General features: G+C 56.1%; 2 protein-coding genes across 2 annotated transcripts in view; one reads left to right on the top strand and one right to left on the bottom strand.

Moving 5' to 3' along the window:
* Positions 1–274: 274 nt before the first annotated feature.
* Positions 275–10,612, bottom strand: VOLCADRAFT_91012 (uncharacterized protein; the record flags this gene model as incomplete). The annotated part of the gene is made up of 13 exons (XM_002950480.1): positions 275–654; positions 1,481–1,697; positions 1,962–2,423; positions 2,892–3,062; positions 3,568–3,632; positions 4,006–4,050; positions 4,485–4,778; positions 5,485–5,710; positions 6,302–6,629; positions 7,295–7,409; positions 8,151–8,288; positions 8,700–9,834; positions 10,406–10,612. The coding sequence occupies 13 exons, from the start codon at positions 10,610–10,612 to the stop codon at positions 275–277; spliced, it is 3,783 nt and encodes a 1,260-aa protein (XP_002950526.1).
* Positions 10,613–12,178: 1,566 nt separating this feature from the next.
* Positions 12,179–15,698, top strand: part of VOLCADRAFT_60577 (uncharacterized protein) — a gene marked incomplete at both ends in the record, with an annotated part of 8,244 nt that continues 4,724 nt past the window's right edge. The window contains 5 exons of the mRNA XM_002950593.1: positions 12,179–12,288; positions 12,762–12,858; positions 13,294–13,359; positions 13,586–13,654; positions 15,279–15,353. Of these exons, the coding sequence (XP_002950639.1) occupies positions 12,179–12,288; positions 12,762–12,858; positions 13,294–13,359; positions 13,586–13,654; positions 15,279–15,353 (417 nt within the window). The remainder of the gene's footprint in view (positions 12,289–12,761; positions 12,859–13,293; positions 13,360–13,585; positions 13,655–15,278; positions 15,354–15,698) is intronic.

Here is a 15,698-nt window from a genome sequence, read left to right as displayed (position 1 = left end):
GTTGTGTCAGCAAGGGTATGTCATGTTTCAGCAATTCCGAAGGAGGGCATCCTGCGACTCATTTCTGTCACATCCACTTATTCCATCCTATGCTCTGTAGCCGTATTTTGGTCCCCTTCACGGCACCTCCACATGTACCTCTCCTCTGTAGGTCCGTGACTTCGGTCGCATGCACACCTTCCCCACATAAGCCACCCAGGCTCACTTCAGTCACCTTGAAGGAGGAGGAAGAGGAGAAAAAGGAGGAGAGAAAGGAGAGGGACAAGAGGCTCTTCTACACACGTCGTTTGTTATTAGCTGCTACATCGCCAGTCACCAACTTCCGCTTGAGATCCAAAGCCGAGCCGGGCCCTCCTCCTAAGCCGCCACCGCCAGGTCGGGCCCCAGAGCCGCTTCCGCCGGTACCACCGCCGATAGCTGCCGGGCCGCCGGACGACAGACCCAACAAACCCATCAGGCCGCCGCCGCCGCTGCCGCCGCCACCGCCGCTGCCAAGAGCAGGCCGTGCGATGATAGATCGCAGTGCAGAGAATGATGAAGCAGCAGCGGAGGCAGAGGCGGCGGCACTGCCACTGCCGCCGCCTTCGGCGGCGGCGGCGGTGTCAGAGGGATCCCGGGACTTTTCCGGAATTGCGGCGGAGTTCGATGTATCAGCTGCAAAGATAAAGGAACGTGTGTTGACGCCGGCGGCGGCGTTGGATGTCGTACGATTGCTGGACGGGGCGGCGGCGCGACCCAGAAAGGTGGCGGCAGCGGCGCCCGGGGCCTTGTGTGAGGTCGTACATTCGTGACAGAAAGCGTTTATTTGGCGGGCGGGAAAGAGGGGGGTTAACGGTAAAGGGCACACGGGGACACGAGGGGTCGGGACGAGGGGTTTTAGGGCTTCGATGTGCGCGTTTTAGGCTGGTCATTTGGGTTGGTTTCTGACCCCACGATGTCGGCATCAGAACTGCCGGCGGGTCTCAACAAATTTTGTAAATAAAATGGGATGTTGAGTTGTGTCGGGTTGAGCCATGAACAGTAATGGAAATGAAGATGAGAGGCGGGAAGCGTGGTGATGATGATGCGGTCGGGTGTTTTCAGCATCAAAACACAGTGATGGTTTGCAGCGACTAAATTTGAAGGAGAGGCGGAGGAGAGAGGAGAGGAGAGAGGAGAGGGGGACCCCGGCATGCAGGATAAGTCGCTGGGAAAAGCGCTGGGACCCCCCAATCGCTTTCACTCACATTTATTCATCCGGGCCCCCTCATGGCTCGTACGTATGTACGCATGTATGTATGTAAGGGCCCGTTACACCTTGGGAGGGTTTAGGGTTTACACAACTCAAAAGGTGTACTGTACATGCATATATACATATATATACTTTTACTCAATTGATGTGTCTCAAACTCTACCTGAAAGCGCTCCCCGGCTCCGCCACCACCGCCGCCACCGCGATTCGTAATGTCCGAGCCGAACATAGTAAAGCGATGGCCCCCACCGCCTGTGCCGGCGGCGGCCACCGTCGGCCCCGCCGGCTCCGCCGCCACCCCTGGCTCCACTAGAGCGGCGGCGGCGGCGACAGAGGCGGAACGCTGCAACAAGGCAACCACATCATCACTGTGCCGTACAGAGGCAGCGGCGGCGGTGGTGCTGCTGCGCAATGGCGAGGGCTCCAGCGCGCTCCCTGGAGAGATGCAGCCCGCGCTGACGTCACCCTGCATCGCAGTACGACAAGTGGGTGCCGTCCAAAAGGATCAGTTTACACAAGATCAAAAGTCGTGGCTGCGCGCTCTCGCCAGCGACTGCCACAAAACAGCGCACAAGACCTCCTAGCTCGGGGATTTGTGCAAAAAAACTCGCATCAATTCTCACAGTTGTCGTACAGATTCGTCGTACCCACCCTGGAATCCCATCCACCCACCCGCCCACTCAACATCCTACCACCCTTCACCTACAAACCCATCCGGCCCCTCTCACACCTGCGGAGGCCGGGATGTTTCCTGAGATTGCTGCCGTCGCAACATCCGCTTCGCCTCCACTGGATCCAAAACACGGGAGATCCCGCCGGCGCCATTACTGGTGGATCCAAATCCAAATCCAACCGACGCTGCCCCAGCAGCGCGACCCCCCATCAACGGAAAACGCGCACCGACACGCGCCGCCGGAGGCGGCAGCACCCCTCCGCCACCGCTTCCCTCTTGAGTTCCGGTTCCAGATCCGGATCCGGATCCCGTTCCAGCCTCGGATGGCAGCGGCGGCGGCAAAGCATCCACATCTCCTCGTTGTTGGGTAGCAAGATCCACCTCCTCGTCTTCCTCGCGGGCTAGATCCAGATCCAGGCCGTGTCCTCGCGCTACGCGGATGGGCGCGTCGTCGTCGTCACCGGCGGTACTCGCGAAGAGATGCGCGCGGCGGCGTCGAGCGTCATTGTCCGTCATGTCCTGTGACAGCGGTTTGGTGGAGTGAGAGGGAAATGTGCGTGTGCGTGGGTGGGGTAGGGGGGTAGGGGGGAGGGGGGGAGGGGGGAGGGAAATCATTTGCGTTGAAAAGTGGGAGGTGAACTGCTGCCGGTGGTATCCAAGAGGTCCGAAACTGCCGGTGGGAGTAGACAAGATGAACTCATGCACCCGCGGTCGTGGAGAGGGGAAAAGGGGGGGAAGGAGGGGAAGCGGCCCCAGGGGGGTCCCAGCGGGAAGGGGCCCCCAGCGGACACCTGGCAAACCTCAAACACAATACTCGAGAAGCATCTTCATCATCTACAACGCCGGCCATGCAATGCTCCTGTCGATATGTCACCCTCTCCTTCTGCCCCCCAACACACACACACACATACACAAACACACACACGCTCCCTTCCCCACCCGGAACCCAAAACCCCCGCCCCACCGACCCCCTCGTTCCTCACGCACCTCGTCGTCATCCAGACCCCCAAGCGCTTTCTTCCGTCTGAATCCCCGCCGTACAGCCTCAAGGAGCTCCCGTACGGCAGCAGAGTCACGTTCCGCCTCCCACAGCGCGTGCAGCTCCACTCGGCGGGACTCATCTGCGGCGCTGTCCCGGGCGGTGCCTAGCAGGGAGGCCTGGGCGGATGACGTGGGTGGCACAAGTATGTATGTATGTGTGTGTGTCTGTCTCTCTGTCTGTCTTCCTGTCTGCTAGTTTGGTTTGTGTGTTTATGGAGTCGCAGGGAAGGAGGACTCGGGACTCACGCATGGCGTGTGATGGTATATTGGTGCAATGGCCTGCCAGCAGCAAGGAACAAACGCAAGACCTCAATAATCCACTAATCCTGCAGTTCGCCAGCTATTACAACCTGCTATTAATTGTCCGCGTTCCGTTTCGGAGCGAGGAGGCACCACTCCGCGGGGGGACTTGCTCAACGTTTGTTGTCCTTATATACACGATGTATTTATTACACGTTGCATATACAAATGTATATGTACATAGGGAAAACATTTACATATATATGTACATATCTGTACATATACATATATCTGAATATACAGGGGAAATTGACATATCCTACAAAGAGACCCCAAATAGCTAAACCCCCGTTCGTTGCCTGTGGCCCCCCCTCCTCCTCACCAACATCCCCTCGTCCAGATCCTCGCCGTCGTACTCGTCTTCCAGATCATCCAGGGCGGCAATGCCTGCACGGAGTGACCCGCGGGTCATGACAACTCGTGCGGAGAGAAGACAAGAAGATTTCGTCACCGACCCATCCCCAACGGGTGATATAAAATGCCGTACAGTCCCATCGCAATCCCCTCCCCTCCTCACCCTCCTCCTCATCACTAAGCTCCGCCTCCACATCCACAAAGAGCGCCCCGGCGCCCCGCTCCGCCGCCGCTCTCCGCCTGGCAGCCGCCAGTTGCTCTGCTCGCCGTTGCTTTGCAGCCGCAATCAAAACGTCCGTCAGCTGCTGCCGCCGCTGGAGCTGCTGTTGCTGCTGCTGCTGCTCCGTCGCCGCCGCTGCAGCGTCACTGCCGCCGCCGCCACCGCCATCGATCCGTAGTCCCGCACCTGCTGCAGTGTCGGCCTCCTCTTCCTCGAAATGAAGGGCCTCGGCTGCGTTCAGCCAATTTGTTATCAAGCACATGCATACATACATACAGTTTGTCAACCAGTCCGTTAATGCCCGTTCGTCAGTTCGTCAATCTGTCATATCATTTATTAGTCAACCAACCACGTCGGCCAGGTAGTCACCGTGTAAGCTCCAGAGGGTTTCATTCAGCGCGATTGTGGTGGTGGTGGAGGTGGATGCGGTGATGGGGTTGACATCCTGAAACTTCCGGATTCATATAACAAACTGTAAAATGGCTGAATGAATGATTTGGGTTAGAAAAAGAGAAAAAAGAGGGAGGCGAGGGCGAGACGGAGCTCCCCGGGGGCTCCACGGCACGGCACGAGATGTAGTCGTGTTGTGGGAAACGACCCAGGAAGCGGAAGGGAGGAACACACACAGGAGCCCCAGACCGACACAGGAAGCAACGTCTCCTCACGTTCCACAGCGTCTTCTTCGTCGGTACTGTCAAACTCTTCGTCCACGTCGTACGCAATGCCCTCCTCCTCCTCTCCTCCTTCTTCTTCTTCCTCCTCCTCCGCCTCGGCAGCAGCCCCAGCCTCGTCTTCCGCCCCCTCATCCTCTTCCTCCTCCTCTGCTTCCTCACCACCACCGCTTGCTGCCGCCATCGCCGCCTCCTCGCTCTCCTCCCCTTCCTCCCCTTCCTCGTTCGCATCTTCTTCCTCCTCTTCCTCGTTCGCATCTTCTTCCTCCTCTTCCTTCTCCTCTCTTCCTGTAGCCGCAGAACATGTACACGCTGGTTGTACATACATACATACATACATACATACTCAGTTTAGGCACTACTGGTAAGGCACCGGACCATTGCCCCCGGGAGATCACGGGATCGAGACCTGTCAGGGTCGAAAATCGTTCCAATGGTGGAAGGTAAAGTGCCCCTAGGTGATGGACGGTGGTGACCTGGGATAAAGTTGACTCGCGAGCCGACCAGGAATGGAGTTGGATGCTGGTGGTGGGTGCGGAACCTGAGCGATCCACTGAGAAGTTGACTAGGGTGACTAGATGAGGGTGCCCCGAAATACCGGGGAAGGCAGGGTTTCGCCGGGTAGCGGCCATGGGTGAAGATATGCCCCCCTGTCCCACACATCATATACGCAGCCAGACAGGTGGCTAGGTGGACAGGCCGACATACAGACAGATAGACAATCGCTCGCGGGATGGATATCTAAAGCCGTGCCATGCTATGGGGCAACCATGCTACGGGACAACCTCGCGAAGGTGATGGAAGATATGAGGAGGAGGAGGCAACCACACCTCCCCTTACGTGTGCAAGTTGGGCCCCCTCCTCTTCCTCCTCCTCCTCTTTCTCCACATCATGATGATGATGATGATGGTCATGATCATCGCCTCGACTTCCCCAACTCCTTAAAGCACGCAAGAGGGAAAGCTGCACAAACACCCGCCGCCACTCGCCTTACCGTCTGCATCATCACCTGCCGCCTGCGGTGGATTGGGGACAGCCGCCACCGCCGGTTCCGGTTCCGGATCAAGGTCCGGATCCACAATTAAGTCGTCATCGTCACCCAAATCCAGATCCAAGGCCAGATCCAGACTCGCGGTGACAGCGGTGCCGCTTCTTTCCTGACTTCCGTCCGCACCCTCTCCGACCCCAAATCCGGATCCAGTTCCGGATTTGGATCCAACCTCAATGGACGGAGCCCGGTGTGCTAGATCGATTAATGGAATTAGAGTGGCGGATTTTCTGCCTCCTTTGGACCCTCCACCTCTGGAACTATCAAAAACGCCAGGACCGCCGCCGCAGCAGCCTATGCCATCACCACCGCCGGCAGCAGCAGCACCACCAGTAAAATCCGCTTGTCGCCGAATTTCACCTCCAACTACATTCCCGGTACCCATATTCTGTTGTTGCGATTGTTGCTGCTGTGACTGCGAACGGGTTTGTTGAGAATTTTCATCATCGTACACAAGTACGGCTGGCGTGTCGTGACCCATGGGTCCTGGTCCTTCGGCGGCTGCCGCAGCGCCCGCACCCAGAGGTCGAAGGCCACGGATGGCACCAAAAGGACTCTTCGCCAACGGTGGACCAACCTCCTCAACCACCACCAGCTCTCCCTCGGCGTCACCGACGCCAAGGTCAACGCCAAGGTCGCTGTCGCCGCCACCCGCCGCCGCCTCTCCCATAATCACGTCGTCGCCGGCGTCGCTGTCGCCGCCAGTACTACACCGCTGCCGCTGCAGCTTCCGCGATGGTGCCGCCGCCGCGTTCCCCTTCACTTCCACCGCGCTATCACTGCCGTGCAATCGCAAGTCAAGATCCATTTGCGAAGCCTCTCCCGTGCCGTACATTCCATATCCGCCAGTCGCGGCAGTAGCAGCAGTGGCGGCGGCGCCGTCACCTCGGAAGGATTGCGTAGTGGTGGCGGCGGCAGCGGCGGCAGGCGGCGGCGGCTGGTACTGCTGCTTGCTCTGTACGAGTGTCTGCATGAGCGCGCGAACGTTGAAGGAGGGGGCCGCCGGGGGGTGGTGGAGTGCCGCCGCCGCCGCCGCCGCCGGCGCTGCTGCCGTGGCCTGGCCGTCCTTGACGGGAGCGTTGGCCCGCGTCCTGCAATGATACACATGCGCATGCATGTACGGGATGTGGAGTACGGCGTACGGGATACGTGGTACGAATGGGTAGAGGGGTTATTCCAAGAAATTAGGCAGCAAGTACGAAAGATATCAATGGTTTATGTATAATACGGCGCGTCAAGGAGTTGAGAGCTATGTTTATTGGATTTCATCACCACGTGCCATGTACGACTTATCAAAAAGATCTGTTGCAGCGTATTCGAAAGGGTCACCCGTGCATGTCGCTTAACCCCACGCTGCAGTGTTGCCTGTTCAAGCCAGCACATGTGACGTCATATCACAGTACGGATACGCGTCGCCTCGCCTCGTCGTTTCCGCCCTCTCCCTCCCCTCCTCCCTTCCCGCTTGCAAGTGATGATATAGCGATGATGCCATCTGCAATTCGCCACTATGAGCGCCCCTTCACCTCCTCCTTCCCCTTGCTCCCCTTCCTTCCCCTCCACCTCTTCCTCCTCCTTCCCCTCCCCCTCTTCCTTCCCCTCCCCCTCTTCCTCCTCCTTCCCCTCTTCCTCCTCCTTCCCCTCTTCCTCCTCCTTCCCCTCCTCTTCCTTCCCCTCCACCTCTTCCCCCTCCTCCATCACCACCTCCTCTTCCTACTCCCCCTCTTCCTACTCCACGTTCCCCCGCCCGGGCACCCACCTCTCCACCAGGCTCTTCTGTCGCGCCATGATCCTGCTCAGGACATCACTGAGGGGCTTCACGGGCAGGGCGTCCACCTCGGCTCGGCCGCCGATACGGTCGCGTAAAGCGGCCTCTGGGAAGAAGAGGAAAAGAGGAAACCAAGACACGCGGGGGGGGGGTCAAAGGAAGCGGACATGTACAAAAAGGTGCAGAGGGAGGTCTCAAGGTAAGTGCGCGCAACCGCCGGCCCGTCCAGGATTGACCAAGCACGTGTTGCCGCATACGAGCTTGAGGAGCAAATTGATTCCGCCCGGGACGAAAACACGTCCCGAAACAAAACGTTGTGGAGTCGAGTGGAGTGGAGTGGGGTGGAGGAGAGGTAGCGGGTCAAGTGAAAAAAGGGGGGGGGGAAAGCGGGGGGTGATATGTGAGGGGAAATCCATACACAGTGTACCGTACCTCTCCCACACACGGCGTATCCCGAATCCAAACCAATCAAGACCAGAAACAGTCCTCTGCCGCTTTTTTTGCAGTATCTTGCCCTCCCATCCTCGAACGCCCCAAGGCCCTCACCTTAACCTCCATCCCCCTTCCAGCAGCAGCTTCACTCGCTCGTGGTTCGTTTCCCTCCCCCTCCATCCCCCTTCCAGCAGCAGCTTCACTCGCTCGTGGTTCGTTTCCCTCCCCCCCTTTCCCCTCTTACATACTTCTGTTGGGCGTATCGCTCTATCCTCCTTGGCATCAGCAGCTTCACTGGTTCGCGGTTCGTGGTTCGCTCCCCCCCCCCCGAACCTCCCTGTGGGACCCCCCACATCCCGGCCCGGCATCTCGATGTCATCGCACCCACGCGCCCTCCCACCTCCTCACGACTCACCCCGCAGTAGGCGCTGCTTGACAACCTCCGGGTCCTCGTCCTTAGTTGCTGCTCCGTCCACCGCCCCCTCCTCCTCCACCTCCTCCCCCCCATCGCCCACTTCCTCCTCCTCCTCTTCCTCCCCCGCCTTCGCGGCCACTGCGGCGGGTGGGTTGCCAAAACAGGATCCCGCTTTTTACCTGACCAAACCTGACTTCGCGAGGATCAGGACCTTCAAATTTTAAACAATTTTTAAACAAAAAACAGCATCAGGCATCAGAAATCGGAAGGAACAGGACGAAAAGGATCAATCGATTAATGGGATGTGGGATGTGCTACTGGAGCTGCCGCCACGATGGCAACCCTATACATACACCTTTCGCAATGCGCGCTTCCTGTCAACACACGACATATGTTCCCGAACATGCACACAAATATAAAATACATACATACATACATACATACGCAAAAACACAGAAATACAAGAGCAGGGTGTAGTATATGGTCCCTCGTGGATCAACCTAACACAAGTATGTAATCATTGCGGCTACTACACTTGCAGGACCTCACCAGCAGCAGCACCGGCCGCGACGCCGCCACCGCCGTTGCCACCTACCGCCGACGGCCGCGGCGGTGACAGATCATCAAACTCGTCACCGACTGCACTGCGCACAACAACGCGCTTCCGGATTGCCTTGGCCGACCGAACACCACCGCCGCGGCCGTCAGCTCCCGTTGGCTGATCATCGGCGGCGTCAGCGCCACCGTTGGCGGCTGCCGTACCACGCACCTCCGCCGTGCGCGTTTGGACGAGAGATGCCTGTAGGACCGGCGGCTGCGGCGTCAGCGTGCGACGCAGCCGCTTCAGCCTCCGACCGGCCCCGGCGCAGCCGGCGCCATCACTGCCATCAACGTCGCCCCCTACCGCCTCTGCTGCGCCAGCGGCATCCGAGTCCAAGAGCTCATCCTCCAGGGAATCCTCCAAGGTTATCTCCTCGCCTTGCCATGTGTGCGGCGGCGCCGCTAGAGGTGGCGCTAACTGTGACGCCGCAAGAGCGGCGGCGGCGGGTTCAGGAAACGATGTCGCCGCCACTGCCGCAGCTGTCACTGCATCATGCACGGTCATGTCCTCAGCCGGGGGCTCCACCATGGGAGCATCGGCCGGGTATTCCACGGCCACATTTGGATCGTTATCGGAAGATTCAAGAGGTGCGGTGAAGGCCAAGTTCAGGACAAGGGATTGTGGCAGCAGCGACGGCGGTGGAGGCTGCTGCGCTTCAATGTCCATGACAGCTGCTGTGGAAGGGTTGGGTTGAACGGCTCCTGCGCGGGAATATTTATGTGACGGAGAAAGAGGATCTTGGAGTGACTGATATTGCTGGTCATCTGGTGGTTGCAACTCGGTTTCCTTGACAGGCGGAAGCACGAAATTGCAGGCTGGAGAGGGGCGGCTGGCACCCGGGTCCTCCATAGGAACTGGAGCAGATATAAGAGCTTCAAACTCCTCGTCTGCTGCCTGTTCAGCAGCAGAGACGTTTTGTTTTGTTGGAGATAGACGGCCGTGGCAGGGCATGTCCGGCTCGCCCTGGGATGGCTTGCCGAGCCCAGAAGAACCAATTTCAAGTTGTGTTTGCTGCTGCTGCTGTTCCTTGGGAAGTTGCACTTGCTGCTGCGGTTCGCTCTTGAACGCTGAAGCATGCTGTTCCTGTGACGATGAAAACAGAACAGACCAAAGCGCGTTGGGCTCACTTCCATTGCTGGTAGCCTGGGTGCTGAGATCCATCCTAGGTAGATGTGCAAGAGTTAACTAGGGTGTGGATAAACAATGTCATACAATTAACAGCTCGGTTTAAAGTTGTAGTCAACGGATTATCTCCATCAGATCCAGTCATCCGTTACCGTGGTCGGTGAATTCCATTACTATTACAGTAGGGTGGGACAAGGCCAACATTCGCATCCCGCGCAAATTTCGCTGGGGGCCCAAATGCTCCGAAGCCTCACAGTCCTTGGGCTCTAGGAGCGTTGGACTCTCATGCAATTTGCGTGGTTTAAAGTCTTGTAAGATTTTCGATGGCATTTGTAGGAAGTTGGAGTTCGGGCAAGGGTTAACAGGCGTCAGTTTCAATCTCCCTGCATGCGTTAGTCCCTGATTTAATGCCTGGACAATGCTGTAGTAGTGGATACACAACGATCTTTAAAAATATTCTAGATTTTTTCTGGGTTTGACCCTTCAAGGCTTTCCTAATCGTCCTCTTAACGATGCAACTACGGCGCACCACGGGATTGTTGCTGATCATCGTAATAGCAGCTACACTTTCCGAAGCACTTCCTGGAGGATCCGACATCATCCTAATAAAGGTATAGCTGCATCGTACCATGTCCGGGTATGCCCCACACGGACCTCGTACGAATTTGCCACCCATGCCTTGACTGGCACCCCACTCCTTGGCCTTCCAATACTCAAAACATGACCCTCGTAACATGTAAACACCTATCAACCAACTGTCTCAACCTAGCTGAGCCGTTCCTATCACAAGCTCCCACAACACTCACTCCTTTCTAGCGCATGCGCGCATGGCCACGCGCAATACCGGACCCCAAAACACCCGCTTTGTCCGAATCTGCAAAACCCACCATCGCACGGGAGTCTTGCAAACGAACTCTCCCCTACCCTCCTTACGTCCATCTTTGATATCTGCTTCAATCGCCAGTGCGGTGAACTCCTTTCCCCTTTCCCCCCGCCCAGCCACCGCCGCCCCAGCCCCTTGCCTTCCGAAGTTTCCATAACATTCAAACCGTTAGACGTTACCACGACAGAATTGAATATATCGGCTCTGATACGCACTAAGTTTTCTCCTTCTCTCCTTGTAACGCGATTGTACCTGCTCTTCTCCGTCATCTCCACTTTGGCTCCTTGCCTTGCCTGTTCTTCCTTCCTGCTACCTCCACCCCTTACCTTTGCAGTCAGTGCACCACTTAAGAAAAAGCAACAAAGTACTGTCGACCACCGCGACCCATGCCGTCACATGCGATGTCATGACGTCCCACGCTGAGAAACCCCTCTCTGTACATACCGCCTCTACGCCTCCCATTTTATCCGCGACCACTACAACCAACATAACCAACACAACCAACACAACCGCAACCACAAGAAGAAGAAAAAGAAGGAGAAGAAGGCCGCCTGGCTCCCAAACAGCCCTAGTTGGTTTTCCGTGTCTGGTATGGAAGATCGCCCACCCGGCTGCCTGCCTCACGGGCCCTATCACCCTGCCTGTTCCTCCGCCCCTCTCTTGCTAGGTCGTACATGTTTTTTGACCCACTAGTAAGAAAATTCTGTCCGTCCGTCTGCCTGTCCGTCTGTCCGTCTGTCTGCCTTTCCACCACCGCAGGGCGGTAGCGTGGTGAATCACGACCTCGCCAGTCGGGCGGATGTCCTCGTACGTGGCGAGGTTATCGCCGAGGTTGCACCCACCATCGAGGCGAGTTGGAACCCCAACTCATGATGAGAACACTTCCTGCGGTCCTCCAAAAAATGGTTTCATCCCCATCCCCGTTTGCCCAAGCGCCTGGGATTCTCTGCGACTCTTTGGGGGGCATCATTATCGTCTTATATCTATTCAACATTTTACATGTGATGTTTTTTATACTTTTTTTGCAAATGCAACTACTCTGCCACGTCAGCTTTTGACCTCCTGTAAGACCAGTGCTCTTAATCACTTGCGTCAGTTCCGCACACTAATCTTCTGCCAGGATCCCTCGGGCCGCTTTGGGCGCCACCCTACCCTTCCTCGCCGTGTCACTGTGTGAACCTTCGGCGTACAGCCACTCTCCCTCAATCGGGCTGCCTGTGCGTGTGTTTCGCACAAACACGTTGCTCTCTTCCTTTGCTCCCCTTGTCTCATGCTTTCCCTCCTGCCCCTATCCTCTTTCCGACCCACCCCACACACCACCATTACCACCACCACCACCACACACATGTTCCCTTACCTTGTGACCCGCGACCACGCCACCCACCACGCCATTGCCCACCCGAACAGGTTCCCCCGGGTGTCACGGTTCTGAATGCAACCGGGATGTTTGTGATGCCGGGCGGCATCGACCCCCACACGCACCTGGACATGCCCTTCATGGGCTCGGTCACCGCTGATGATTTCTTCAGGTCCGCGGTTCGAAGCCGGCTGCCGGCAATGCACTGCAAAAGGATCTGTGGAGAGGAAAAGGGCTGACACATACATACACATATACATACACACAATACAACACACACACACAAGTAGACACATATGCTCCCCACCCTTTCCTCGTACTGCCCTCCGCTCTCCCCTCTCGTCAATCCCCTCTTCCCTCCCCTCCCCTCTCCCCTCTCGCCAATTATACGTGCTTTGTCGTACCCCTCTCGATGTTGCTGTCATTAAGAGGATCCCTTCAAGGCGCCTGAGGGCCCCGTGGCGGCAGTAGTCTCTTTTTACCCGCATATGTTACCTTACCGCACCACGTACCATCTCGCGTGTCGTGTTTTGCCCTCCCGAAGCCCCTCCCAAATCCCCAGACGTCACCCCCGCGCCCCGGCGCCCTCACTGCCGTGCTATTCCTCCTTCTCCCGCCCTCCTTTCCCTTGGACCCGGCATCCAGCGGTCAGGCTGCAGCACTGGCGGGTGGTACGACAATGCACATCGACTTTGCACTGCCCGTAAATCACGACATTATGGCAGGGTACGAGCTATGGAAGGTACGACACGGACGGTGCCGTACGGTTACGGCTGGTTCAAAGATGTGTACGTAAACTCGTAGCACAGCTAGTGGCGGGATTACTCATTTACCTCGTACGACTATCCTGCCAGACGGAACCCCACTGTGCTATTGTGATGTTTGTGCGTACATATGCATGTATGTACATATGCATGTATGTACATATGCATGTATGTACATATGCATGTATGTACATATGCATGTATGTACATATGCATGTATTGTCTGTGTCTGTGTCTTCACCCGAAATTGTGGCTTGTCTGTTGTTTGGATCCGGATCTTGCGTCGCATGTGTAAGCGGACTTTAGGTTCCTTTTCTAGACCTGGATCTGGATCTGGATCTAGATTTGGATCTGGATTTGAATTGCATGCTGTTATGTAAGGACTGGATCCGGCTTTGTGGACCCGAGCACAGGAAAAGGCCTCCCGCAGCTGCATGGACTACGGCTTCCACATGGCCATCACCCGTTGGGACGAGCAGGTACGACACTTGTACGACATACCATATGTCCATGGGCCCAAATTGGGTCATACCAGCGCTTTTCCTACTGTGTAATCATTCCTGTGCAGGGACAGCACACAAAACACATACAGACATACGTGCGCATGAATTGATACACACGTTCACACACACACATACACACATACATACAGACAGACCCATACACATCTCCCCGCCATCCCGTCCAACCCGTCTATTCTCCCAGGTTTCCCGGGACATGGAGGCTCTAGTTCACGAGGGCATCAATTCCTTCAAGTTTTTCATGGCTTACAAAGTACGGCAAGCTGGAACAGGATACCGCCGTACTGCTGAGCGATATACGGCATGTGCCATTACCCCTTTTGCCCCGTAGTAGTCGCAGCACGCCCTAGCCTTCCGAACCTGACCACGAATACAAGACTGTAAACGGACGTATTTAGCTATTGTCTTGTTTGTCTGTATGTACTTGTGGGACACCATTTTGGAAGTTCCCCGGCGCCAATTATGCTTTAATGAATCTCCCTCTTCAGTGGACGTACATACATTCGGACATACATACGTTCATACGTACGTTCATGCAGATGCAAGTGCCAACGTAGGGTTATGCAAAATCACGCAGAAGAAAATTTGTATGGGGGAGGAGACCGCGGCACCCATACGTGCGTTAATAAATAAATAATAATTATTCAAGGCCATATTTTTTTCGCTTCCTTTTTCCGCCGGCATCCGCATCTTTAGTTGCCTATGCCTTCTCCTGCTACTTGTACTGCTACTTGTACTGCTACTTGTACTGCTACTTGTACTGCTACGTGTACTGCTACGTGTACTGCTACGTGTACTGCTACGTGTACTGCTACGTGTACTGCTACGTGTACTGCTACGTGTACTGCTACTTGTACTGCTACTTGTACTGCTACGTGTACTGCTACTTGTACTGCTACGTGTACTGCTACGTGTACTGCTACGTGTACTGCTACGTGTACTGCTACGTGTACTGCTACGTGTACTGCTACGTGTACTGCTACGTGTACTGCTACGTGTACTGCTACGTGTACTGCTACGTGTACTGCTACTTGTACTGCTACGTGTACTGCTACGTGTACTGCTACGTGTACTGCTACGTGTACTGCTACGTGTACTGCTACGTGTACTGCTACGTGTACTGCTACGTGTACTGCTACGTGTACTGCTACGTGTACTGCTACGTGTACTGCTACGTGTACTGCTACGTGTACTGCTACGTGTACTGCTACGTGTACTGCTACGTGTACTGCTACGTGTACTGCTACGTGTACTGCTACGTGTACTGCTACGTGTACTGCTACGTGTACTGCTACGTGTACTGCTACGTGTACTGCTACGTGTACTGCTACGTGTACTGCTACGTGTACTGCTACGTGTACTGCTACGTGTACTGCTACGTGTACTGCTACGTGTACTGCTACGTGTACTGCTACGTGTACTGCTACGTGTACTGCTACGTGTACTGCTACGTGTACTGCTACGTGTACTGCTACGTGTACTGCTACGTGTACTGCTACGTGTACTGCTACGTGTACTGCTACGTGTACTGCTACGTGTACTGCTACGTGTACTGCTACGTGTACTGCTACGTGTACTGCTACGTGTACTGCTACGTGTACTGCTACGTGTACTGCTACGTGTACTGCTACGTGTACTGCTACGTGTACTGCTACGTGTACTGCTACGTGTACTGCTACGTGTACTGCTACGTGTACTGCTACGTGTACTGCTACGTGTACTGCTACGTGTACTGCTACGTGTACTGCTACGTGTACTGCTACGTGTACTGCCTACTGTAGCTTCTGATTCTGCATTTAGTGGTGCTTCGCGGATCAGTCCCTTGAAAGGCGTACGGCACCTTCCCCCCGTCCCCCCCCCCGAATCCGACCTGGCAGAATGTGCTTCAGGTGACAGATTCGGAGCTGGTGGCAGGTCTTCAGCGATGTAGGGAGCTGGGCGCCTTGCCCATGGTGGGGTGTGATGGCTCTCTTAACGCCGGTCTCGGGGGTCTCGGGTTGGTCGGTTGTCGGTTGGTCGGTTAGTTGAGTTTCTGGATTCACGGCAGGATGAGACGGTGTGTGGATGTGGGTGTGTGGGGGAGGGGGGAGGGGAAGAGGGAGGACGCTATGTGCTTTCGTGCGGATGGCCGGGTTTAGGGTTTTAAAGTGATGTAAAGAATGGCTTGGGATGGGGGGTTGGGTTGGGGGGTGGGGCAGTGATTTTTTTTTCATTTAGGGGGGGTCTCAATTTATTCCGACCTAAGTAACAAAGTTGCTAGCGTCGCCGTAATGTATTCCTTAAGAGTGGGGCGCTGG

This window comes from Volvox carteri (genome assembly GCF_000143455.1).
Source record: "Volvox carteri f. nagariensis unplaced genomic scaffold VOLCAscaffold_19, whole genome shotgun sequence".
In the NCBI taxonomy this organism is placed as follows: domain Eukaryota; kingdom Viridiplantae; phylum Chlorophyta; class Chlorophyceae; order Chlamydomonadales; family Volvocaceae; genus Volvox; species Volvox carteri.
The sequence above is the reverse complement of the archived record's forward strand: the minus strand, read 5'-3'. Positions and strand labels throughout refer to the sequence as shown.